Source organism: Lobosporangium transversale, assembly GCF_002105155.1.
Source record: "Lobosporangium transversale strain NRRL 3116 chromosome Unknown BCR41scaffold_12, whole genome shotgun sequence".
In the NCBI taxonomy this organism is placed as follows: Eukaryota; Fungi; Mortierellomycota; class Mortierellomycetes; order Mortierellales; family Mortierellaceae; genus Lobosporangium; species Lobosporangium transversale.
Window position 1 is genome coordinate 345406 of NW_019028990.1, and position 21813 is coordinate 367218.

The 21813-nt window shown below is 42.4% G+C and overlaps 7 protein-coding genes across 7 annotated transcripts; 4 read left to right on the forward strand and 3 right to left on the reverse strand.

Annotated features, from left to right (window-relative positions):
- The first annotated feature begins 57 nt into the window (after positions 1–57).
- On the forward strand, positions 58–3431 carry BCR41DRAFT_334730 (AP-1 complex subunit beta-1-like protein). Its single transcript, XM_022021951.1, has 8 exons — positions 58–261; positions 402–559; positions 681–764; positions 885–1467; positions 1562–1775; positions 1894–2059; positions 2190–2746; positions 2899–3431. The coding sequence occupies exons 1-8, from the start codon at positions 213–215 to the stop codon at positions 3389–3391; spliced, it is 2304 nt and encodes a 767-aa protein (XP_021882813.1). The 5' UTR covers positions 58–212; the 3' UTR covers positions 3392–3431.
- Positions 3432–4729: 1298 nt separating this feature from the next.
- On the forward strand, positions 4730–6939 carry BCR41DRAFT_394813 (hypothetical protein; the record flags this gene model as incomplete). Its single annotated transcript, XM_022028674.1, has 2 exons — positions 4730–4865; positions 4994–6939. 2 exons carry the CDS (start codon positions 4730–4732, stop codon positions 6937–6939), a joined length of 2082 nt encoding a protein of 693 aa, XP_021882814.1.
- Positions 6940–7119: 180 nt separating this feature from the next.
- On the reverse strand, positions 7120–11969 carry BCR41DRAFT_303550 (hypothetical protein; the record flags this gene model as incomplete). Its single annotated transcript, XM_022020720.1, has 3 exons — positions 7120–9101; positions 9209–10238; positions 10449–11969. The coding sequence occupies 3 exons, from the start codon at positions 11967–11969 to the stop codon at positions 7120–7122; spliced, it is 4533 nt and encodes a 1510-aa protein (XP_021882815.1).
- A 1441-nt stretch (positions 11970–13410) lies between these two features.
- BCR41DRAFT_369508 (Snf7-domain-containing protein) lies at positions 13411–15931 on the forward strand (the record flags this gene model as incomplete). Its single annotated transcript, XM_022026464.1, has 3 exons — positions 13411–14475; positions 14625–14767; positions 14854–15931. 3 exons carry the CDS (start codon positions 13411–13413, stop codon positions 15929–15931), a joined length of 2286 nt encoding a protein of 761 aa, XP_021882816.1.
- Positions 15932–16088: 157 nt separating this feature from the next.
- BCR41DRAFT_303429 (reactive mitochondrial oxygen species modulator 1-domain-containing protein) lies at positions 16089–16552 on the forward strand (the record flags this gene model as incomplete). The annotated part of the gene is made up of 2 exons (XM_022020714.1): positions 16089–16189; positions 16291–16552. 2 exons carry the CDS (start codon positions 16089–16091, stop codon positions 16550–16552), a joined length of 363 nt encoding a protein of 120 aa, XP_021882817.1.
- A 385-nt stretch (positions 16553–16937) lies between these two features.
- On the reverse strand, positions 16938–18067 carry BCR41DRAFT_320810 (hypothetical protein). Its single transcript, XM_022021412.1, has 2 exons — positions 17939–18067; positions 16938–17853 (listed from the first exon to the last, which is right to left on the reverse strand). Exon 2 carries the CDS (start codon positions 17830–17832, stop codon positions 17011–17013), a length of 822 nt encoding a protein of 273 aa, XP_021882818.1. The 5' UTR covers positions 17833–17853; positions 17939–18067; the 3' UTR covers positions 16938–17010.
- Positions 18068–18145: 78 nt separating this feature from the next.
- BCR41DRAFT_27655 (WD40-repeat-containing domain protein) lies at positions 18146–21422 on the reverse strand. Its single transcript, XM_022020194.1, has 12 exons — positions 21054–21422; positions 20712–20862; positions 20470–20603; positions 20275–20372; positions 20009–20153; positions 19762–19897; positions 19538–19663; positions 19334–19447; positions 19098–19234; positions 18925–19006; positions 18495–18793; positions 18146–18352 (listed from the first exon to the last, which is right to left on the reverse strand). The coding sequence occupies exons 1-12, from the start codon at positions 21257–21259 to the stop codon at positions 18289–18291; spliced, it is 1692 nt and encodes a 563-aa protein (XP_021882819.1). The 5' UTR covers positions 21260–21422; the 3' UTR covers positions 18146–18288.
- Positions 21423–21813: the final 391 nt, after the last annotated feature.

The following is a 21813-nucleotide window of genomic DNA, read 5'->3' on the forward strand; positions in this document are numbered from 1 at the left end:
AATCGACCTTCAAAGTTCAAAGTATCCTTCGAGAGGAGGAACCAAGTGAAGCCAGGGCTTTGTTGTCATCATCATCTCCGTCTCCATTCTCTACCAATCCACTTCCTCTCCTTTCATTTATCCTATTCCCTTTTTGGTGACATTTCTTTTTTTTATTTTTTTACCCCTGCGTTCCTCTTCCCTCCCCTTTTTAAGAAACAGAGCTCCTCAGAATGAACCTCGATGTATTCAAACCCAAATTCTTTGCCCCTAGCACTAAAGGTTCGCTCGTTAATGCCTTGTTTTCATCCTAATCCTTCTCCACCCCAATGGCTATTCAATAACCTCGTCATTCCGTCCCCCACCTCCTTTCTCCCCTCCTTTTTTTTTTTTTTTTTTTTTTTTTTTGTTTTTTTAATCAGGCGAGAATGCCGAGTTGCTTGCGGACCTGAACAGTGAATACCGCGACAGACGCAAGGATGCTGTGAAGCGTGTCATCGCAAACATGACTGTTGGCAAAGATGTCAGTTCCTTATTTCCACATGTCGTGAAGAATATGCAGACTGAAGACTTGGAGATGGTAATGAAAGAATTGGTTTCTTTTTTTTTTTTTTTTTTTTTTTTTTTTTTAAAAAAAAAAAAAAAAATAGTAGAAACACGACTCAAAAGTTGGTTTTTTTTTTTTTTTATGTTTTAATTAGAAAAAACTCGTCTATTTGTACCTAATGAACTATGCCAAATCAAATCCTGATCTGGTTATCTTGGCCGTCAACACATTTGTCAAGGTGAGGCGATGTTCTTCTGAAAATAATGGACTTGTAGCATCATGATGGCTTTTCCTTTACTTTTACTTGCTGACTTTCTTTTTATTTTCGACATCGGAAACTGATTGGCGTACGTGACAGGATACAGATCACACCAACCCATTGATTCGTGCCTTGGCTATCCGTACTATGGGATGCATCCGTGTGGATAAGATTCTGGATCATCTATGTGAACCTCTTCGCAAATGCCTTCAGGATGATAATCCATATGTTCGTAAGACTGCAGCTCTCTGTGTTGCCAAATTATGGGATCTGGATCAGGAGCGTGCAATCGAGAATGGATTCGTCACCATGTTACACGACCTTGTTTCAGACTCGACACCTCTGGTCGTGGCCAACGCTGTCACGGCTTTGGCGGAAATGCAGGAGTCCTCTATGAGCAAGGATATCTTTGTAGTGAATGTGGCGATCATGAATAAGATGCTGATGGCGTTAAATGAATGCACAGAGTGGGGACAAATTGCAATTTTGACATCACTAGCAGAGTACAAACCCCTGGATTCCAAAGAGGCAGAAAATATATGTGAACGAGTCATTCCTCGTCTTCAGCATGCGAATGGATCTGTGGTCTTGTCAGCTATCAGAGTCTTGTTGATCTTAATGAGATATATCAAGAACGATGAATTCTCAAAGGCTTTGATCAAGAAAATGTCACCACCACTTGGTACGACTGGGTTCGTGAGGAGCAAGCTTTTATATGCTTATTTTTTAAGGAACATGATAGACAAACTTCGTTTAATGACCATTTTTGTTTACAGTATCTCTCTTGGCATCCGCACCCGAGGTTCAATACGTAGCGCTCAGGAATATCAACTTGATCTTGCAGAAGCGTGCAGATATTCTTCAGAACGATGTACGCGTCTTCTTCTGCAAGTATAACGATCCACCTTACGTCAAACGCGAGAAGTTAGAAATCATAATCAAATTGTGCAATGGCAGGAATGTCGACCAAATTCTCTCAGAGCTGAAAGAGTAGGTCCAAATATATCTGTGTTTTTGGAAGCAGCTTTTATATCAATGGACTATAAATCAGGAACTGTAAAAGTATGAACTCAGAAACGATACTTTTCCTTGTGTCAAACTTAACCAGGTACGCTTCAGAAGTCGACGTTGACTTTGTTCGTAAGGCGGTTCGTGCAATTGGGCGCTGTGCCATTATTATTGACGAGGCATCAGAGAGGTGCATAAACGTGCTCTTGGATCTGATTAACACGAAGATCAACTATGTCGTTCAGGAGGCTATTATTGTCATAAAGGTAAGAAGCTATAGAGTGCTGTAAAAGATGTGAAAGATGAAAGCATTGAGGCAGCACTTTCAATTTTAACAGATTGATTACTAAAACAGCGATATGGGTTTAATTTTTATAACATCTCTTTGCTTTTAAGGATATCTTCCGAAAATACCCAAGACGATACGAGGCAATCATCCCCAAACTCTGTCAGAACCTCGATTCACTTGACGAGCCTGAAGCAAAGGGGTCTCTCATCTGGATGGTTGGAGAATACGCAGAGCGTATTGATAATGCGGATGAATTGGTGGAAAACTTTTTGGAGACATTCTTGGAGGAGAATCCTCAGGTTCAGCTGCAGTTGTTAACTGCAACTGTCAAGCTCTTCCTGAAGAAGCCCTCACAAGCGCAAGAGATTGTCCACAGAGTTCTTCAGACGGCAACACAGGAAGTGGATAACCCTGATACGAGAGATAGAGCCTACGTCTACTGGCGTTTACTTTCAACCGACCCTCAGGCAGCTAAGACCGTGGTTTTATCGGAGAAGCCTCCGATTTCTGCAGAATCCGATCTGAGCAAGATTTCACCAGTATTGATGGATGAGTTGATCAACAATATCTCGACATTGGCCTCAGTATATCATAAGCCCCTTTCAGCGTTTATGGGCAACAGAGCATACGGAGCAGATGCCGTTCGTAAGGCGGCGATTGCTGAGTAAGTGCCTTATACCAACTTTCTTTTTTTTAAAAAAAAAAAAAAAAAAAAAATCAACCTTGTAATCATGATTTATGCTATTGTAAAACTTTTGTCTAAAACATATCCATATTTCTTTTTTCCTTTTTATTATGATTTCTTTCTTATTGCAGTGCAAGGGATGAAGAACAGATTATGGGTAGTGATGAGTCGCCTGCAAGTTCAGGAGTTACAGGAACGGAGGCACCCAAGAGCACAATGGCTGACCTATTGGATTTAGACTTTGGTTCATCAGAGCCTGCATATACATCACCACCAGTTTCTAGCAGCAAACCAAATACTAATGGAGGACCCAACTACAATGCGGATTTATTTGACATGTCATCTGATATAGGCTCTTCAGGAAGCGTATTTGGAGGCATGGCAAGCATGAATGGTACTGGTGGAGGAGGTATTCAGCAACAACAACAACAACAACAACAACAACAACAGACTCAGAGTGCGAATAATCATTTTGGAGACCTAGGTGGATTGGGAGGATTGAACTTTGGACAGCAACAACAGCAGCAACAACAGCAGCAACAACAGCAGCAGCAACAGCAATCATTTCAGCAACCTTCAAACACACAACCATCGACAGTAAACGATTTGCTAGATCTTTTTTAATATATATAATATCGACTTTTATAAATAGTAGAAAAAGTAGGAAAAATAATAAAAGTAAAAAATAATACTCGCTTTATTTCATTCGAATCTACTTTTTCCAAGATTGGTGCCCTGTCAAAGATGATATTGGTATATAAAGAATTGCCTGGATCTGACTCTGCCTTGTTCTAACAATCAACATTTTATCACTTGTACAAGGCCATGGTCCTTTGTGTAGCTCAAGCACTTTGTATCGTAGTTTAGAAACAAACCAAAAAAAAAAAAAAAAAAAAACCCAACACAGTAACATCACTCTTGCTTAGAGTTTCATTGCTCAAATAGTCGATGCATTCACGGCTTAACCCAAGACTTATCTTCCCATTGATTGGTTTATACCTTTTATGATCAAGGGTGGGGTAAAAAAAAAAACTTGATGTGAATGGAGATGATTGACATATGAAATTTCAGCCTTGTCAACGCCTTCAATGGAACCAAGGAGGGGGGAAAAAAGGAGGAAGAGGAAGGGTGGGCTGTTGCGGTACTGCGTTTCAATGCATCGTGTTTGGACGGCAAACCTCCATGATAACACCGCAGAATGTGGGAGTAACAATGTTGGTAGATAGTTCAGCCCCATTACCATATGCACCCTGGTTTTCACTGGGGTCAATGGTAATATAAGATACAAGAAAAGAGAGAAAGCGGATTTGTGGGATTAAATCCCGATAGTTTTATCTATTGACGTAACAATATCAAATATGACTGAGAATGGATCTATGCGATCTTTTCCTTATCATTACTCATTGCATGTGGGAGACAGTTTAAATGGGATCAAGCTAATATGGCTATGAGTGATAAGGTCTACAACACTAAAACCTGTCAGAAAAGAAAAAAGCGTGCATCATGTCATCCCTTTCGGCCGTATCTTGAATCTCCCTACAAAATGTAGCAAATATGAAATAATACAGCCAGAAATAAGCATAATGGTTAATCAGGAATGGCCATCCGCTGTTGCGTTACCGTAGTCCGGCGATAGGTATGTCGTTCAACCAACATGGACATTGCACTGTTGCGAACTGCACCCCTTTTTCACTTATTTGGATGTAATAAAGAGTCAAAGAAAATGGCAAGGATTGGAATGTGAAAAAAAAAAAAAAAAAAAAAAAAAAGACATCGAATTCTTCTCGACCCCTTCTTTTTTTTTTTATATATCTGTTCACTCTCTCTCTCTCTTTCTTGTCCTTATTTCTCAGCTCTGTTTATAAACAGTTCATTTAACCTAGACTTCATCCTGTCGTTCATTGCACGTATCCGTATCAAAGTGTCACCAAACTTAAAATTTAATAAATTTACTTACACAAAATGACACAAGTTTCAAGAAACAAGAGACAAACATCCTCAAGCATAAACACAAAACTTCTTTTGGGAGGGCTCTCCATCCTCTTGATCGCGTCGCATTCTCATCTTTTTGTAAACGCACAGCAAACATACAGCCAGGGTAAATAGAGCCCATGTTTCTTTTTTTTTTTTTTTTTTAGCTTGTTTGTTTGTTTGTTTGCTTGAGTAAAAGTGTACGTACATTCAATAGAATAATAACTAAGTTCTTCTTCTCTGTCACAATCTTAGGAAATAGCAATAGTGGATACAGCAATAATAATAAGAACAATAATCAGGCTTCATTAACAGCAGAAATAATTTCACCAGTAGTGGACAAATCATCATCACCACTTCTTATCAAGATCCCAATTATTAATGGTGTAGCTACGCCTTTAAATGCGGACGAGATTGTAGCCATCTTGGATCAGAACCGACAAACTCTATCCGACAAAGAGCAAGACAACAAACAAAATAACAATGACAAAAGAATAGAAACAGAAGGAGGAACGGTCTATTATGAATTAGATCATAAGGTGCCTTCAGCCAACGTCTTTGAAGCTATGTATCTGAGCCGAGGTAGTACAAATACCAAAGAGAGGAGATCAGACATTAAGGAGAAAAGGCGAACGTTAAGACGCTCCTTAGTAGACGAAAGCTTGGCTGGTATGGAGGCTAAAGTAGAGAGAAGGTTATTGATTAGCAAATTACTACAACAACAGCAACAACAACAGCAACAACAACAGCAACAACAACATCAACAACAACACCAGCAGCAGTACCAGCAAGGAAGCCTTTCTAATCACATCTATAAACATAACTTGGGGCCAGAGCCAAGCTCGCAGGATACCATACCGGAGAGTAACAACGGTATTAGCAATGCTGGCCTCAACAGCCCTTCTCTCAAGGATGTACTTGTTGCTGTGGATGAAAACCCACTTATCCTTCAAGCATCTGGGAAACATGGTGCCGTCGAAAGTAATCGAAGAGCTAAATGGAATTGGCTACCATTACTACAAAGTGATCCAATTCTTGTTGAATCAAATGGCGGAGCAGTGGAAGGAGTGGGAAGGAAAGAAGGGAAGGACAATGATGACGATGATTTTGAAGAAATAATCGTCCCTGAAGGATTTGAAGGTGATGAGGGTAGCGAGGAGACCAGCAATGATGATAATGACAACAAAATCAATGTCAGAGCTTCTTCTGGTTCGATTACCTCGCGTGGTTTGATCCCTTCTGTCTTAGGAGCACACCATTGTACACCCCAATTCTGTGTCAATGTCTCATTATCAGACGATGCCAAGTTCGCTACCTTCCATATCGAACGCCCACTAAAAGAAACTGGATGGATCTCTCTCGGAATAGGATATGCAATGACCATGGCAGATCTCTTGATCTTTTGGCCCAATCCTTCAACAGAAAACGGGGGTGGTCCTCGAGGAGTCACCTTTTCACGCCGGACAAGCCATGCTTATGTAGAACCACAGCCGGTTGGTCAGTCAAGCCACCGTCGTGGAGATGATGACGACAGCACCAACGATCTAGGAGATAATGAAGCAGAAGCAAGTTTATACCCTCCAAACGAATATATTCTACATAATGCAAACTCAGTTGCTAATTCAGAAGCGATCAAGATCTTCCCCGACAGCAATCGATTCATCGTTCAATTTACCCGTCCAGTCCAGATTAAAAACACGGCCTTCAAGCTGACACCGGGTGAAGAACAGGATTTCTGCTGGGCTTATTCTCCACAACCAATCTCTCCTGATTCAGTCGCAGATCCTGCAGCCCATATCTCTCAACATTTAAGTGTAGGAACTTTCGCATTGGACGTAGGCGCAAACCAGCCGCAGCTGAAGGATGCTATCTTGATCCAGAAACAAGAACAAGAACAACTGGACGCTGCTGAGAAGGAACGCACGAGGAAAGAACAAGAAGCGGCCAATAGAAGAATTGAAGGACAAGAAACTGGAGCTGAAGCTGGAGCTGGAACTGGAGCTGGAGCTGGAACTGAAAAGGATAGAGATTACTATTCAAGCAAATATCGTCCTCCTCATGGTTCAACAATGGATAGCAGCAGATCTTCTGATGCTGCCAGTTTGACAGCTTGGTTAGTGAGTCTCGGCAATGGGCGCTCGATGGCATTACAAGCGTCCTCATGGCTGATAGCTTTGACCCTAATGTACCTTTTTCGTTAAGTGCATTTTGTTGTTTTTACAGAGACAACTTATTGCCACGCAAACTCAAGAAGTCCTTGTGCTACGTCCGTTGTGAAGTTATAATAGCGAGAAGCAATCGTAGAATAAATTAATTTAAATAAACAGATACGCACATTATTTTTTATTATTATTATTCTTATCGCTATCCTCCATGTATGTTTATATCGAGTTGCGACGGATACGTTTGGTCTGACGTCCTTTGTCGGTTTCGTTAGCAACCAAGATGTGGTTCAGTTTTCCTTCTTTAGTCCACTTTTCCAGCATCTCTTTGCCATACTCATACCCTACTTCACAAATTTCCAAGAACCTAGAAAACTCCAGAGTACCATACTCTTGAACCGGTGGCTTTATGTAAAACACTCCTGGCGTAGTTTTCGCAGCCTCCAGTTGCTTCACACTCGAGACATAAGCTAACTTGGATTGCAAATCCGCCAAATTAGGGATGTTTCGGTACATGGTTGAGAACGGATTCCAACGATTCAACAGAACCAACCATCCTGACAAACTATCACCATAATGCTGTAGCGTGGTATCATCATCGCTTCCTACATCTACTGCAAAGACAGTGTTGGCTCCCAAGGATTGCATAAACTCGACCGGCAAGTTATCCATATATCCTCCATCGACTAACATGTGTCCATTATCGCAGAGTGGCGGCAAGAAGCCTGAAAGAGACATTGATGCACGAATATACCGCCATGCGTAGCCCGCTTGATGAATCTCCATCCTCGAAAACGTAATGTTGGTTGTGTTACAATAATATGATAACCAAAAGTCCTGTATTTGTGTGTCACTAAAGCATTTCCAGATACCTCGGTTGAATGCATGTCCTGTGGTCCAGGAAGTCACTGGATATGTGAAGTCGGCCACCATTCGCCACTTAGCTGCCATACGACCCGCGAACATCTTTGCTCGTCCAAAGATAGCCACATTGTCAGACTCACGTGCATACAACCCTCCAATAAATGCTCCAATACTTGTACCGCCCACAATGTCAATCGGGATCCCGGCTTCTTCCAACGCTCGGATCACACCAATATGAGCAATACCTCGAGCGCCTCCACCTCCAAGAACCAATCCCACTGTTCGACCTGTCAACCGTCTCGCCAGTCTTGCAAAATCGCTCCTGTTCCCTGTGAACGCTGGGCTCTTTTGAACATTATTGTGTCGAATGTTGGTATAAAACTTTTCAAGATGGTCCTTCAAGTTCATGATCGTCTTTTTTCGTGATGTCTCTCCAAGCATTGTCGGGCCTTTGACTGACATTTGGACATGATGATGTGCATGTACCCATATCCTTGATTTCAACCAAGCTGCTGTAGATCCTGGTAAACAATGTCGCTGGGCATGCAGCAACACCAATTCCTTTCGCGCGGTCGTTTTCATACTAACCAATAACCTCTCATAATCACCCACAGTAGGATCTCCATCTCCATGGCCCACCAACAAGATGCAATCAGCTTGTCGGATACATGTCTGAGTCCAGGGTGAGGTCAATCCTCCGTCTGCAAGATACAGCACAATTTGTGCAGTCTCTTCTTGCTCAGTCAACCAGTTATCTAATTTCAGCTTTCCAATCTTTGCGAAAGCATGCTTCCCCAACAAATTCATCACCGTACTATGATTCAAAAGCGTACAAGTCGAGCCAATTCCAACCAGAGCAGCCTTCAGGCGATCTGCAAACTCATTCACGGGCACATTTGGTGACACAGGCAAGATACCGATCGTCCTCAAATTCGAGTTATTAATTGCAGAATCAGGCGTCACTCCCACGGACTTTGGATTATTAATCAGCGCATCACTAGCACGCTGAGCAATCAATCTTGAGATCCGGATTGTGATCTCGGGATGACGATATGCCAACGCATTAAACAAGGTTCTAGGCATTCGAGCCACTTCTGAATCACGAATCGCATGGAGAGTTGAAGGAAACGGTGACCCCATTAGCACTTCCATCTCCCCTACAGATTCTCCTTGACTGTATTCATTGAGAATTTCAATCTTGCCAGGCTCCTTTTCGTTGATCGTACGCAAACGACCATTCAAGACAATATAGATCGAGTCGCAATCATCACCTTTCCGATGGAGCACCTGACTTGCAGATACCTGCATCCACTCCATTGCATAATCCAAATGTAATACTAAAAAAAGGAATACAACATTAGAGCGAATGGAAAAAAGGAATTGTACAGCTGTATGAAATACTGCAAGTAGTTGAAGATATCAATTTTAGTGACTTTTTACTTACCAATAGGAGATACCACGGTGATCAGACGCTTGGCAAGTGTCAATAAGATTGTGGGGTTACGTTCCATGACACGATCCAGTGCTACTTTGGACAGATATCCTACATAGGCATTTGTTCGAGCCGTGATCGTCACGAATGATGGATATCCAGAGAGTGCAGACAAATAACCTGCTAACCCTCCTGCTTTGATTGAGAATAGTGGGTGTGGTTCATTTCCGCCATGACGATGAGTTCCTGACATGGACGTCCGCGAGTTTCCATTGCCATTAGGCTGATTTTGATAGCGTGGCGACTTCTTGGTCGATGATGTTTGAGAATGCACAGCGGACGGTCTAGGGATGTGAGCCTTCAAGTCAAGCGACGAAATATGGTGTCCAAACATATTTCTTGGAGAATCATTAAGGTGGCTACCACTGATATTGCTATTATTCATTCCTGGAAGTTTAGCGTCTTGCTTAGGACTTATTGAGACGTCCAGTACACCATCAATCACAAAGAACAACCCTGCATTTCGCTCTCCTTCCTCGACCAGCTTAGCTCCAGCTGGGAAGTACATGATCTCAACATCATTCTCCACTTCACTCATGACTGATGGTACTGTCGATGACGAGTTGGATGTTGCAGTAACATCATCTGGACCAACACTCGCTGTATCCGAATTAGTGTTGGAGTTAGTCTTCCTCATCGGATACCCTCCTCCCACGAAGCCAGTGTTCGTACCAATACCTCCTCCCCCATTTATATTGGCTTGAAGGACTGCAGAGAAGTAGTCCGAGTTGCCCAAGGGCTTTGGATCTGGACGTAAGCTAGTATTGCTGGGCTTGTGGGAAGGCATCTGAACAAGGCCGATACTTCGAGAAAGACACTCCATAACTTGGTCACGCAGATAATTATCCTCCTCTTCGTTGCTGTCTCCCATCAGAGCCGAAAATCCTGATCCATGGCGCACATGCTCGCTACTCTCGGCAATAGACGACAGGGAGTTTGGACTGGGGACAGCTGGTGAGTTATCGCCCGGATGTTTACCATGCTAGGAAATCAAATTTATACATTTTTTTTTTTTTTAAAAAAAAAAAAAGAAGATTGCCAGATTAGGTTTGTGGGTACTTGAATAAAGAATGCTCATCAACGTGCATAAATATTGTAGTTTAAAAAAAGCATGAAAAAGCTAAATAAAACAAGAACCTGCATGCCAAATGAGGTATAACAATGATAATTATGATAATAATGTGTATTTTACCAAATGACTGGCGGCTCCATTGCGCGATTTCCTAATTCGGATCGCAATAGGCTGGTCATCATCCTCATCACTCTCCTCGCAAACAGTGCTAAACTTAGCTTTTAGATACTCCATAGTCCTGGGTCTGAAAAAGTTGGGCGGTAGACCATAGCTTCCAATCTCATTGATGGATCGTTCCATCCGCAATAGTTCTTTGGTCAGGCCAAGGTACTTGTGTCCTGTCAATAGGGTCACGCGCTGAAAACGAATCAAAATCACCTGCACAATATGAGCTGCAGCTTGCGGAAATTTTTGTGTCAGACGATGAAATGCTTCTGCAGGAATGACCGCAAGCGTCGTATCGACCATGGCCTTCGCCACAATTACCCGGCGCTTCATTTTGGATGCTTGGTACTGTCCCTGTCCTTGCCCTGATGTATCTGGGGAGGTGAGCTTAGGAGAGCGATCTCTGCTGTCTCTGTCCTGTGAATTTCGTCTATCTTGTTCTATGCTCTCAAAGCCGTGAATATACCTCTGGCGAGGGGTCTTATCACTACTCTCAGGTGATTGTAAGTTTCCTCCCATGTACTGCTCGTCACCATCGTCTTCGCTTTCATCGTTGTTTTCAAATACGGTTATGTGATCCGGATTAGAGAGTGGACTGGTTGCTGTGTGGATGGTGTTCTTGGCTCGAAGCCCAGGTGAGTACTTCCATTTACCGGAACCAGCAGAGCTTGAGCCTCCACCATTTCCACTTGTACAGCCCTCACACCGCTTTCGTTCTTCTGAATGGGATAGCTGTTCTCCTGAAGACATCCCAAAAGCAGTGGCAGCGGGGTTAGTGTTAAGATCCTCACAGGTGCAGTTTGGATTGTTACCGGATCGGATTAACCTTGAATCTGAACGCTTGAACTCCTTCAAGGGCTCATCCTCATGCCTTAATTTCACATTTTCTGTAAATAGCAACAAGATTGTGAATAAACTGCTGAGCGTGCCGCCGTTTTTGACTTCATTCAACAGTTGATAACCGTGATCTGGATCATCATCCCAATAAGTCGTGGCGTGATCTTCGTCCTCTCCATCTTCCTCCCTAGGTATTTGTTCATACACTTGTACACAGCCATCGACCACAATATAGAACGATCGTTCCAAATCCGGGCTTTGTAAAATGGTATCTCCAGCAAGCATGCGTCGTGTCTGAAGATGCCTGGCCAATTCGTGGAACACAGGTTGCTCGAGATATCCGAAAATTTTGATGCTGGAGAGAAAAGCGCTCAAAAATTCGTCCGGGTAGCTCATCCCCCCTTTTTCTTCTCGAGGACTCTTGAAAGGATTATCTGGATGCAAATCGAAAGAGGACACATGCTTGCCTGGATTCGTCTCTGGCAGACGTGAGTACTTTGTAAGGATTCGATAGCGGATCACAGCCCATATGACAAAGCAAAGGATCGCAATGGCGATCAGAACTGTCGTGAAGGTCAGGTGAAGTGTAAATGACCATGAGAGAAGACGGTAGATATAAGTTGGCAACGTAATGGTCATGAAACTAAGAACTGAGAATGAGAACGAAAAGAGCGATCGCAACAAAGGCAGAGTGCTAAATGAAGAGACAGATTCGACCGAAGCATGGGGATGAGATGGATGATATGGATCTGTGTGTGCGTGTACGTTGTTGTCTTTGGAAGGACCATGATCAGGCAAAGAAGAGACAGCTGCAGTTGCTTCTACAGCTGCAACAGTGAGAGTTGAGGATGCTTTTGCAAGGATCTCAAGGGCAGTATCGGATGCTTTTGCTAGCAAGCTACTGATGGCTGTACCATCGTTGTGGACCATCCGCGACAGTGATTCTGGCGCGGTATCCATGGATGAAGAGAAAGGTTTGTGTTGTGTTAGGGGTAAAGCGAGAGAGTACGTGCGTGGAAGCGTGGGAGCGTTTGGAAGAAATTGTGTGAAGGAGAAAGAAAGAAAAAGAAAGAAATGAAGTAAGGAATGAATGAGCAATGGAGAAATAAAGAAAAATGTGAGGTTTGAACATTGCTCTCTTTCTTTTTTTTTAATTGACCCCCCAATGAACCATGCCATCATTCGGTAGTACACGCTCTCCCACAAGCACAAATGGATTGGTAAAGTCAAAAAATCAAAAAAGCTGTGAATTAAAATCCAAAGCAAGGCCGTTAGACTCAGGCACACACACCATTCGGAAGAAACAATTATTATAAACAGACCCGCACTATTTCACATTCGCTACTCATATCGTATTCATGTTCACGGATGTTGATCCTCATTGATTTATTTTTCCCACTCACCATCTTTTCAGTCTCAGAAACTCTTACCTCTTCTGAGACCTCTTTGTGTTCCCATATGACGTAACTAAAGGTTTCCTTTACCAGCATCAATTCAATCATGATGATGAGTATTCTGGCGATAAATACTTAATACCCATATCCATATTCATCTTTGACATTTCTGCTCATGATACCTCTTGATCTTCTTGATCCGAGTAGGAGTAGCGTCAGTGGAAGTTGATGTTTGAAGACAACACCTTCACGAGCTTGCCATTAATTATTGGGGAATGTAAAACGAAACTTAAGGGTGGGTGTGCATACAAGGTACTGCCATTTTTATATCGTGACCAAATGTCTAGCACAGAAACAACCTACCCAAGCCCAGCAGATGACACCAGCAAACTACTCCTAGCACAAGTCTTTTCCTTTTTATTCTCATTTCAACAGGGACTTTGCAAAATTAGTCTCTGGTCCGAAGCGTCTAACCAGAGGCAACTGACCTACAGTGCAAAGTGCAAGTATAGTAAAAAAAAAAAAATCGATTGAGCTTAAAATAACAAATCACCACACAGTCCCACATGTCGACATCGGCGCCTATGCATGGCGATTTCGACTACCGTCAGGGGAGGCAAAGTAATGCCTTCTCACCAACTTCTTCCGACTCTTCTTTATCATCGAATACGTCCTCATCACCCTCCATGTCCGAGCTCGCTCTCTCACCCAAGACCAACCGCAAACTTTCCTTACAAACTTATCTCGTATCTTTGCCAGAGTGGACTAGTACAACACGTCTGGTCTCACTCTACTCTGAATTCGACAAGCTCAAAGAGACTAATCCTTATGGGTATGAGGCTAATATCAACTGGTGGCGCTCTGTTATTTTGGGCGCGGCCCGGAACGGGTTCCTTTCCAATTACCAATCTTTTTCGCCAGTACTCTCTCCGCGTTATTTGCAGCAAGATCCCATAGCATCAGGAAGCTCGTCCAGATCCAATCCTACTTATGAAGCCACTGGAAACGCAATTGGTATTCTGGAACTCGATCTGGACCAGTTGGGCATTAAGTTTCAAAAGAATGGAAGGCGGCCAAGCTCGCTTCAAGCAGTTATGACAGAGATGACGAGGTTGGGCGAAGTTGTGCCACGGTCCGAATTTTTGCCTTGGGCAGGGGTTGGCTGGACAGGTTGGGTCTTTCATAAGGTTGTCAAGGCTCCGTTACTATGGAGCTTAAAACAGCTGAGCCTGTCGGATTCGAGCTCGTCACCAAGTTTCTCTGCATCGCCCACATTAGCATCAACAGGCTTTGGCAATTCAGGAGGCGTTAGTGGTGGTTCCAATAGTAATATCAATATCGGAGGCAGTGCTAGTTCAACTGGGATGTTGTCTAGTAGCAATGGCTTAGGTTTAGGCCTTACATCCTCAAGCTCAACCTCGTCCATTCGCCGGGAAACCTACGTGATTCTCCCATTCGTGAAAGAGGCAGCAGCCAGGATCATTAAGCTTCAACAAGAATCAGCAGGCTACCATGCGTCCGAAAACTTAATGACTTTTACCGAATTTCGACAAAGGTTTTCCCGGACAGCGCTCTTGCCTCTCCAGAGGAAGCTTTCTAGAGACGAAACCACGGGTGCAGGATCCGTCCTTGTACTCACGGACAGGGATCTCGAGATTGTCATGCGATATATGCAGTTTGAAATGAAAGTTCTCATCACAGGAAAACTTGATGTCAGTAAACATGACAATGAAGTACAAGAACACGAAATGGTACTAGGTTCTTGTCATTCAAAACAAAAGAAAATATACCACATGACTTTCTTGCTCTGTAAACCTATGATATATTATTTTATTAATTCCACCATTTCATTAATGTGTACTTCATCCTTTACTTTTTTCTCAACCTGTGCATCTGCCAGGTCATCAAATTTGCAACAAAGGATATTATTCGGAACAAATCCAAACAAGAGATTACGGCAGCTGATCGCGGTATTATTGAGCTACGCGAGACATGCAAGCGACTAGATACTCAAGTTCAGGATATCGAGGCTCGAATTATAGAGTATGCTGCTATATATTGTGTTACTGCATCTTGACATATCCAGACGCTGTATGGTTTGCTGACTCCTTTGACACATATTCCAATAGGCTAACTGAAAAGGCGAGATCTTGCGTCAGGAAGAATCAAAGGTCACAAGCAGCTTTTGCTCTGCGCCAGCGCAAGAACCTGGACGATGTTCTGAACAAACGAATCAAGTCGCTCGACACTATTTCATCAATATTGTTCAGGATTCAATCCTCAGAAACGGATGCTGAAGTTCTACAGTCATATAGACTAGGTGCTAGTACTCTGGAATCAGTTATGGCGTCCAAAGACCAAAATGGACGACAGTTGCTCAGCAGAGACAATGTCGAGTCTACCATGGATCGTCTTGCCGATGTCTTTGCAGATCAGGAAGAAGTGGACCAAGCAATGAATGAGGGAACTGAAGTATTACTTCAGAGTACAGCATCTAATGGTATGGACGAGGACGAATTGATGGCAGAGCTGGATGCATTGATGGAGCAAAAGACTACGCCTGAAACTGCTAAGGATACAAAGAATACGGCAGAGGCTCTTAAGCATGTCAATTCTGAAGTGTTGGTGCCAACAAGCAGTACATCTCCTCCTATTCCAGCAAGTGAGTTCATGCCAACCTCGCCATCGCGTGCACACAGCTCCAGTTCCATACCTACTCCAGGCAAACGTGTTGCCGAAGTACCGGAACAAGCCTTTGTTAAACAGCGCAAAGTTAGTCAGTCAAGGGTGCACTCGCAGCGTAGGGACAGCAACGATCACAATGTTATTTCCACTGAAGATCAACCTAGTATTTCTGTAACAGATAACGCTGGTGCGGAATATGTAGCAGCTGGATCGCCACATGATATTAAGCATTCGGAACAAGAGCCAAGTGCATCTTCGAGGATGGAGACTGACCACGCGCACGCGTCTGACTCGGTTACAGGCCAGCTACAACGACCAATATTAAGCCAAGTTGCTTCCGAAGGTTTGTCGACGCAAGAGGAACGTGATTTGGATGCAATGTTGAGCGAGCTAGAGAACATTAAGGCGCCTGAAGAGGACATCCAGATGGAGAAACCGCTTTCCAGTACTGAGAATAAGACCACTGGAAAGGAGCCACTGAAGAAGACAAACCAAGAGAGAAGGGTGATGGAGTATAGTTAGAAAATTTTAGTATTGTTTCAATAGTGTTGTAGTTTTGTAATCAATTGTAGAGTATAGTTTTGCCCCTTAAAAAGCTTTTCCTTTTATTTTTTTCCTTTTGGATCTGACGAAGCATTTGTCAAAGAACACAATTCTCTTCATTTCAACTGACATCAACATGGAGCCCTCAAAGTTTGAACGCGCCAAGGTCGGAGCCATGATGGGTGGTGCTGTCGGTCTCTGCATCGGTCTTGTCTTTGGCGGCTTCTCTGTCCTTCGGTATAGTAGTATATTACGTGACACATATATATAACGCGACTCGATAGAGTATAATAATCAAACATCATTTTCTAATTTTTTATTTTTTATTTTTATTTTAGAAACGGACCTGGATCGCGTGGATATGTAAACACGCTTGCCCAGACCATGATTTCATCGACAGCTACTTTTGCATTTTTCATGGCTATCGGATCAGTGATCAGGAGTGAAGAGGCAACAGCGATCGATTATGCAGCACTGGATCAGAATCATGGGAAAAAGAATCTATTTGGTGGAGCCAAGTGCTTCAGAACTCCACCCATCGTTATCCTTCAGCGACAGCAACAGCAACAGAAACTGTTGGATCAACAACAGCATCAGTAGTAATTTTTGGAGAAAAGCAGAAGTAGTGGTAGCCACTTGAAGTATTTGTACATAGACCTCTCTGTTTAAAAGGATTAAAAAAAAATAAAAATAAAAAAAAAGAATGTCTTCATATTTAGCATTAGAAGCTTTTTTCAAGACCCCATGTTCTGCCTTCCGTACATACGTTATCCGTTGAGAGGCAACGGGATGAGGGCCTTTATGAGATTAAACATGGCAAAAATACATGAAATATTGATTTGAACTAATATTACGGAACATTGGCAGTGAATAGGAGAATGGTCTTCCTTTTATTTCCAAGCGTAATAAGAACAATAAGATTAATAATAGTCTTAGTAATGGTAGTGTAATAATAAAAGAGTTTCTTTTATTTGAATTTAAAAAGCTATGATTTACTAAGGTTGGAGAATCCATTACTTTTTGAGTTAATTGCGTTAATATTTTTTTTCATCCCCTACTTATTTCTCTGCCTGTTCACTTGGTATACAGGTCTTCTTGTGATGCTTCCAGTCAGCGACTTGGCACGTCCGGGAACAATAAATTGCTTTCTTGCATTGATTACATCTCTTATGTCGTTCACCTCGTTCAGGGATACAACAATCTGGATGAGCACACTCCTTGAAGCCAACTTCACATCCTTCCTCTGATAAGTAGAACGTGATTCCAGCCCCTTTCCCTTTCTGAAAATCATCAAGGCTCACTGTAGGCAACACATTGCTCATGGGTCCACGCATAAGGCTAACGTCGTATTCTTGAGCAAGGTTTCTGATGGTTCTGTCAAATCTCTTGACACAAATGGTTCGCGTCTGTCCTGGCGTAGTATTCTCCAACACATCTCGAAGCTTTGTCTCTCGGTGTTTGATATAGTTGGGGTCGATCCTCATCTCTGGCGTCGTTGCTTCTTCATTCATCCTCTGGACTCCATGAGGAATGGCTGCCGTAGGTGCTGAAGTAGCTTTTTTATCTTGACCCTTATTTACCTCGATACCACCTGTAGGATGATTCACTTTGGTGGGGTCAATTCCATATCGCCTCATAAAGGCAAACATTGTTTTCTCTGAGACCTTGTACCCAAATCCACCAAAGGGGTAGGTGTTTAGATCAAAGTATGCACCATCTCCAGTCGAGCAGACCTTTTCACAAATACTATTGACTTCTTCGCTCGAGTTGCCCTTCCATTTCAGGCGCTCGTCATAGACAGATAAAAAATATCCTAAAAGTCCATCGTCATAGCCCCATGCAATCTTGATGTTCCCTTCCTTCATTTCATGTCGAACCATGATGTTTACTCTCTTTTATCGCTGATATTAATAACCAGAAAGTATTGTTAACATTCGATTAAAATGAAGTTGCAGGCATTAGGATCATAATCAAACAGGGCTATACCTTGAAGATATTTTTGTCAATTAAAAGCAATGAATGAAGGGAAGTTGTAGAACAACAACAAAAAAAAACTCGTTGAATATATATGTAAAAATTTTACTTCGCCAACAACTTCACGGAATACACTTGAAGAGGCGAAGTCAACAAGTCTGTTGACTTTGTGACCAGATAACAATTGTGCATTTCCACATCCCATCCAAAACATGTGATGCTTATAATTTGAAATTGATTTATTTCATAGTCTTTGGTTTTACAAAAATATTTCACATGACATGCACAGATAATAAGACACGGTTATCTTGTTGCATGTTCGGCATGTTCAAAAAGGACAAGCTATACATGACCACGGTAAGCTAAAGACTACTTCCATTCAGAATCCTTGCATGATCACTTTCGGTATCTTCAGAGGTTCCCCATCTACAGAACAGGCGCGCACAACAGTAAAAAACAAACAAACAAAAAAAAAAAAAAAAAAAAAAAAAAAAAAGTTAGAGGCGTTTGGAGGCAACACAAGTCCGTAAAATGCTTCAGAATGCTCCATTTGAACCAAGCTACTAACATCCGGATAGTGTGATCATCACTTGCAGACGCGAACATCGTTGGATTGGCAAGGTTCCATGAGACAACTGTCACTGGCCCAGTGTGTCCATCCAGTGTCTGGATCAAGTTTCCGTTCTCGCGGTGCCAGATATAAATTTTTAAATCTTCGCTGCCGCTAATCACAAATCGCTCGTCCCATCCTCCAAAACAGGAACGGATAACATAAAGCCCTTGCATATAGCCAGAGTATTTACGCACAATCCTTCCTTCAGTTAAATTCCAAAGATGCACTTCTCGGTGTAGTGGATGTTTTGCATGCTATCAAGTTGTTAGTCGTATTACAATGGACGGATTAATCAAATTATTTGCAGTAATCGCCTTTCGCTGAAGATAATTTATAATAAAAGCAAAAAAACAAAAAAAAAAAAAAAAAAAAAAAAAAAATATACCTTAGGCGTAATGTTGGCAAGGAGGAACTGACCATCCTTAGACAAACTAATAGCTGTAATCCCATCCGTTTCTTCAAGGGTACTAAAAATGATAAGAAAGTATAAGTACTTAAGAATGTATTTTCTTGATGTGTGTTTCATGCTCCAAAGATGTCAAAGGGACTACAACCCACCTGATAGTGCTCATGTCTTCCAGGTTGATAATGCGAATGACAGTACCACCCATGACTACAAGAGTCTTCCCATCAGCAGAAATTGCCATGTCACGAACTGCGAATTGCCATAATCGAAGTACTTCTCCGGTAGTAGTCTATCAAATCCATTTAGATTTTATAGAAAAATAGTATCCATTAATGTCACTGTAAGTGGATAGGATCGACTTACAAATTCACCAATACATAGATTTTACCATCAAAAATAAATTCCTTCCGCTGCCAGATAAGAAACGTTCTCCATCCGGGAGCCATCCGAGGCAATTGACGGTATCATTATGTCGGTTAAAGGTTGATTTGCACGTCGCAGTCTATTAGCGGAACAAACAACAACAACTGTCAGCGTGCATGTCCGGACGCAGCTCAATTACAGTTCCATTTCCAGACAGCAAGTGACATACTTGTACATCCCAAAGCTTGACCATTTTATCAAATCCTGTTGTCAATAATTGGGTATCGTCTGGAGACCAAACACACCATGACACCTCCTTCTGATGGCCTTCAAGAGTATGAATCGCCTCAAATGTCTAAATTGGCAATAACTTGTGTTCATCAGCTTCACTCGTAGAGCCTTACATCAACCATCATCATCAGTGCCATTACATCTCATTATTAAGCCTCATACCTCCATGCTCCAAATGATGACCTTGGTATCTTGGGATGCTGACGCCAGGTACTTCCCATCATGTGAGAATGAAATATACCAAACCTCATTGGTATGACCCCTCAGCACTCCGCGCGATACTGAAGGAATTCCAGTTCTATTTCCGAAAAAACAAAGCATCATACGTATCAGTGGAGGAAATGAAATATGCAGCACCAACTTAATCCATGGCCAGTAGATTTAAAAAAAAAAAAAAAAAAAAAAATACTTTTCACAAGCATGGTCGCTATAGAGACTATTTGTTGTGTTTCGATGATTATGATAGAGACAGTTTTTAACTTGAAGCTCTATTGCTTGCTTCAACATAGTCTCTAGTCGATTCTCAGGGACCATAACGGCCGGTGATATATATTCTATATAGTAGCATGAAAAAAAAAAAAAAAAAAAGAAAAAAAAAAAAAGATTAATAACCTATTTGGCACGATGGACATACAATAGAGAGTCCAGTATGCTGAGCGAATAAATTTCTCATACTCTGCAGTGATGACAATAGTGTTTGCCTTGATGTGCCATTCGCGCCATCCCAGTCAGCTCTTTGCCTTAAATCCTCTGCACTCGAACTCATCATGTAGCTAGCATGTGTGTATAAAACGATTAGAGATTGGCTATACTATCTCAGGCATTAATGACATTGACAAAAGGATTATTGCCTCTAATACTCTGCTATACCTCGTTAAAGTGTGCACACGCTCCATATTATGATTCAATGGGGTCAATTCTGAACGCAAGACAATCAAAGCGTTCTTAATCTGTCTTGCTTCTAATAACTCTAAGAATTTTTGCTCTCTGATTAAGAACTTGACCTAAACTCCTCAACATTTACAGAAAGCAGATTTCATTTAGTCCATTGTGCTTTGACCCGAGGGCCAATGTATTGATCGAAGGCAAAGATACATAAACACACTCCATACCGATACATGATGCGCAGGGTCAAGCTCCAGCTGTTCGCTCAATTGTTCTAATTCGTCCCATGCTCCTTTCAGCACACATTCTCGGAAAAGTGTCACTGCAGGGCTCTCCAACTGAAATCCAGACTCGGCCTCGAGTTCCTGCGCTGATTTCCTATAACATTTAACACAACGCGGAGTTAGTCTGTAGATGCATAAACCTATCCTCCTGAAATGTATTATCCCAATTCTTGAGCAGGAGGCTGACTGGATAATAAACCAATGTGTATTCTCTCATATCACGCAGCACCACAAAACAGTCAAACACCCCCTATCCACGTAGTAAAGTCTAAACTCAAAACTCACCTGTAACCTAAACTTTGCAGTGATTGCACCATTAGACGCACAAGCTCATGACGATTAAATCCAAAAGGAGTAGTTGAACTGGCTTGCAAACTATCCACGCTCATTAATGAAGAGGTCGTTGCACCGTTCCCGTTCACATCCTCTGCAGAGGAGGAAGAGGTATGAGTGCCATTTTGATTAGGGCGAGGGTCTGTGTCGGGCTTCATGTTAACAGAATTATTAGCGATTTGACCGGAAGTACGTAATGTATGAATAGAAGATGATAGGGACGAAGAAGAGTTGAGACAAATCCGTTTAGAATCACTGGTAGCAGGGGAATAAAAATCTGAGGACGATACACTCCGCGAAGATGATAGCTCTGGCACTTGGCTTGCCAGTCGAGTGCGTGTCGAAGGCGAAAATGTAGCAGCGGACGAGGAAGTTGTAGAGAGAGTTGAGTCGGAGTGCTCCTGCTGCTGCGGCGGCGGCGGCGGTGAGGATGAAGCCAAGTCCGGGGAGGCGCCTGGTGGAGGAGATGCCACTGTGGAAAGAGTTAATGTAGGGCAGAGTCGAAACGGTTGTCCAAGGAGAGAGGGCTCCTTTGTGTAGAAAAGATGGAGGTAACTACTTTGTTGGCAGTTGAATTGGTGTTGGTATTTCTTTTGCTCAGTCGACGCCTTTCTAAAAAGCACAGGAAGAGAAGAAGGGAAAGGAGGTCAATAAGACGATAGCCACGGGTCTTTTTTTTTTTGCATATTATGTCAAGAGTCGGCTGCATTAC

What these genes read in the sequence shown, in the direction of transcription:
- BCR41DRAFT_334730 (XM_022021951.1), top strand. Translation starts at nt 213, where the DNA reads ATGAACCTCGATGTATTCAAACCCAAATTCTTTGCCCCTAGCACTAAA. An exon ending in ATTCTCTCAGAGCTGAAAGA is followed by an intron (nt 1,776 to 1,893) that starts GTAGGTCCAAAT and finishes AAACTTAACCAG; the next exon opens with GTACGCTTCAGAAGTCGACG. An exon ending in CGTAAGGCGGCGATTGCTGA is followed by an intron (nt 2,747 to 2,898) that starts GTAAGTGCCTTA and finishes TTCTTATTGCAG; the next exon opens with TGCAAGGGATGAAGAACAGA.
- BCR41DRAFT_320810 (XM_022021412.1), bottom strand. Translation starts at nt 17,832, where the DNA reads ATGGTTCGACATGAAATGAAGGAAGGGAACATCAAGATTGCATGGGGC.
- BCR41DRAFT_27655 (XM_022020194.1), bottom strand. Translation starts at nt 21,259, where the DNA reads ATGAAGCCCGACACAGACCCTCGCCCTAATCAAAATGGCACTCATACC. An exon ending in TCAAGCTTTGGGATGTACAA is followed by an intron (nt 19,448 to 19,537) that starts GTATGTCACTTG and finishes TTCCGCTAATAG; the next exon opens with ACTGCGACGTGCAAATCAAC. An exon ending in TTGCCAACATTACGCCTAAG is followed by an intron (nt 18,794 to 18,924) that starts GTATATTTTTTT and finishes ACAACTTGATAG; the next exon opens with CATGCAAAACATCCACTACA.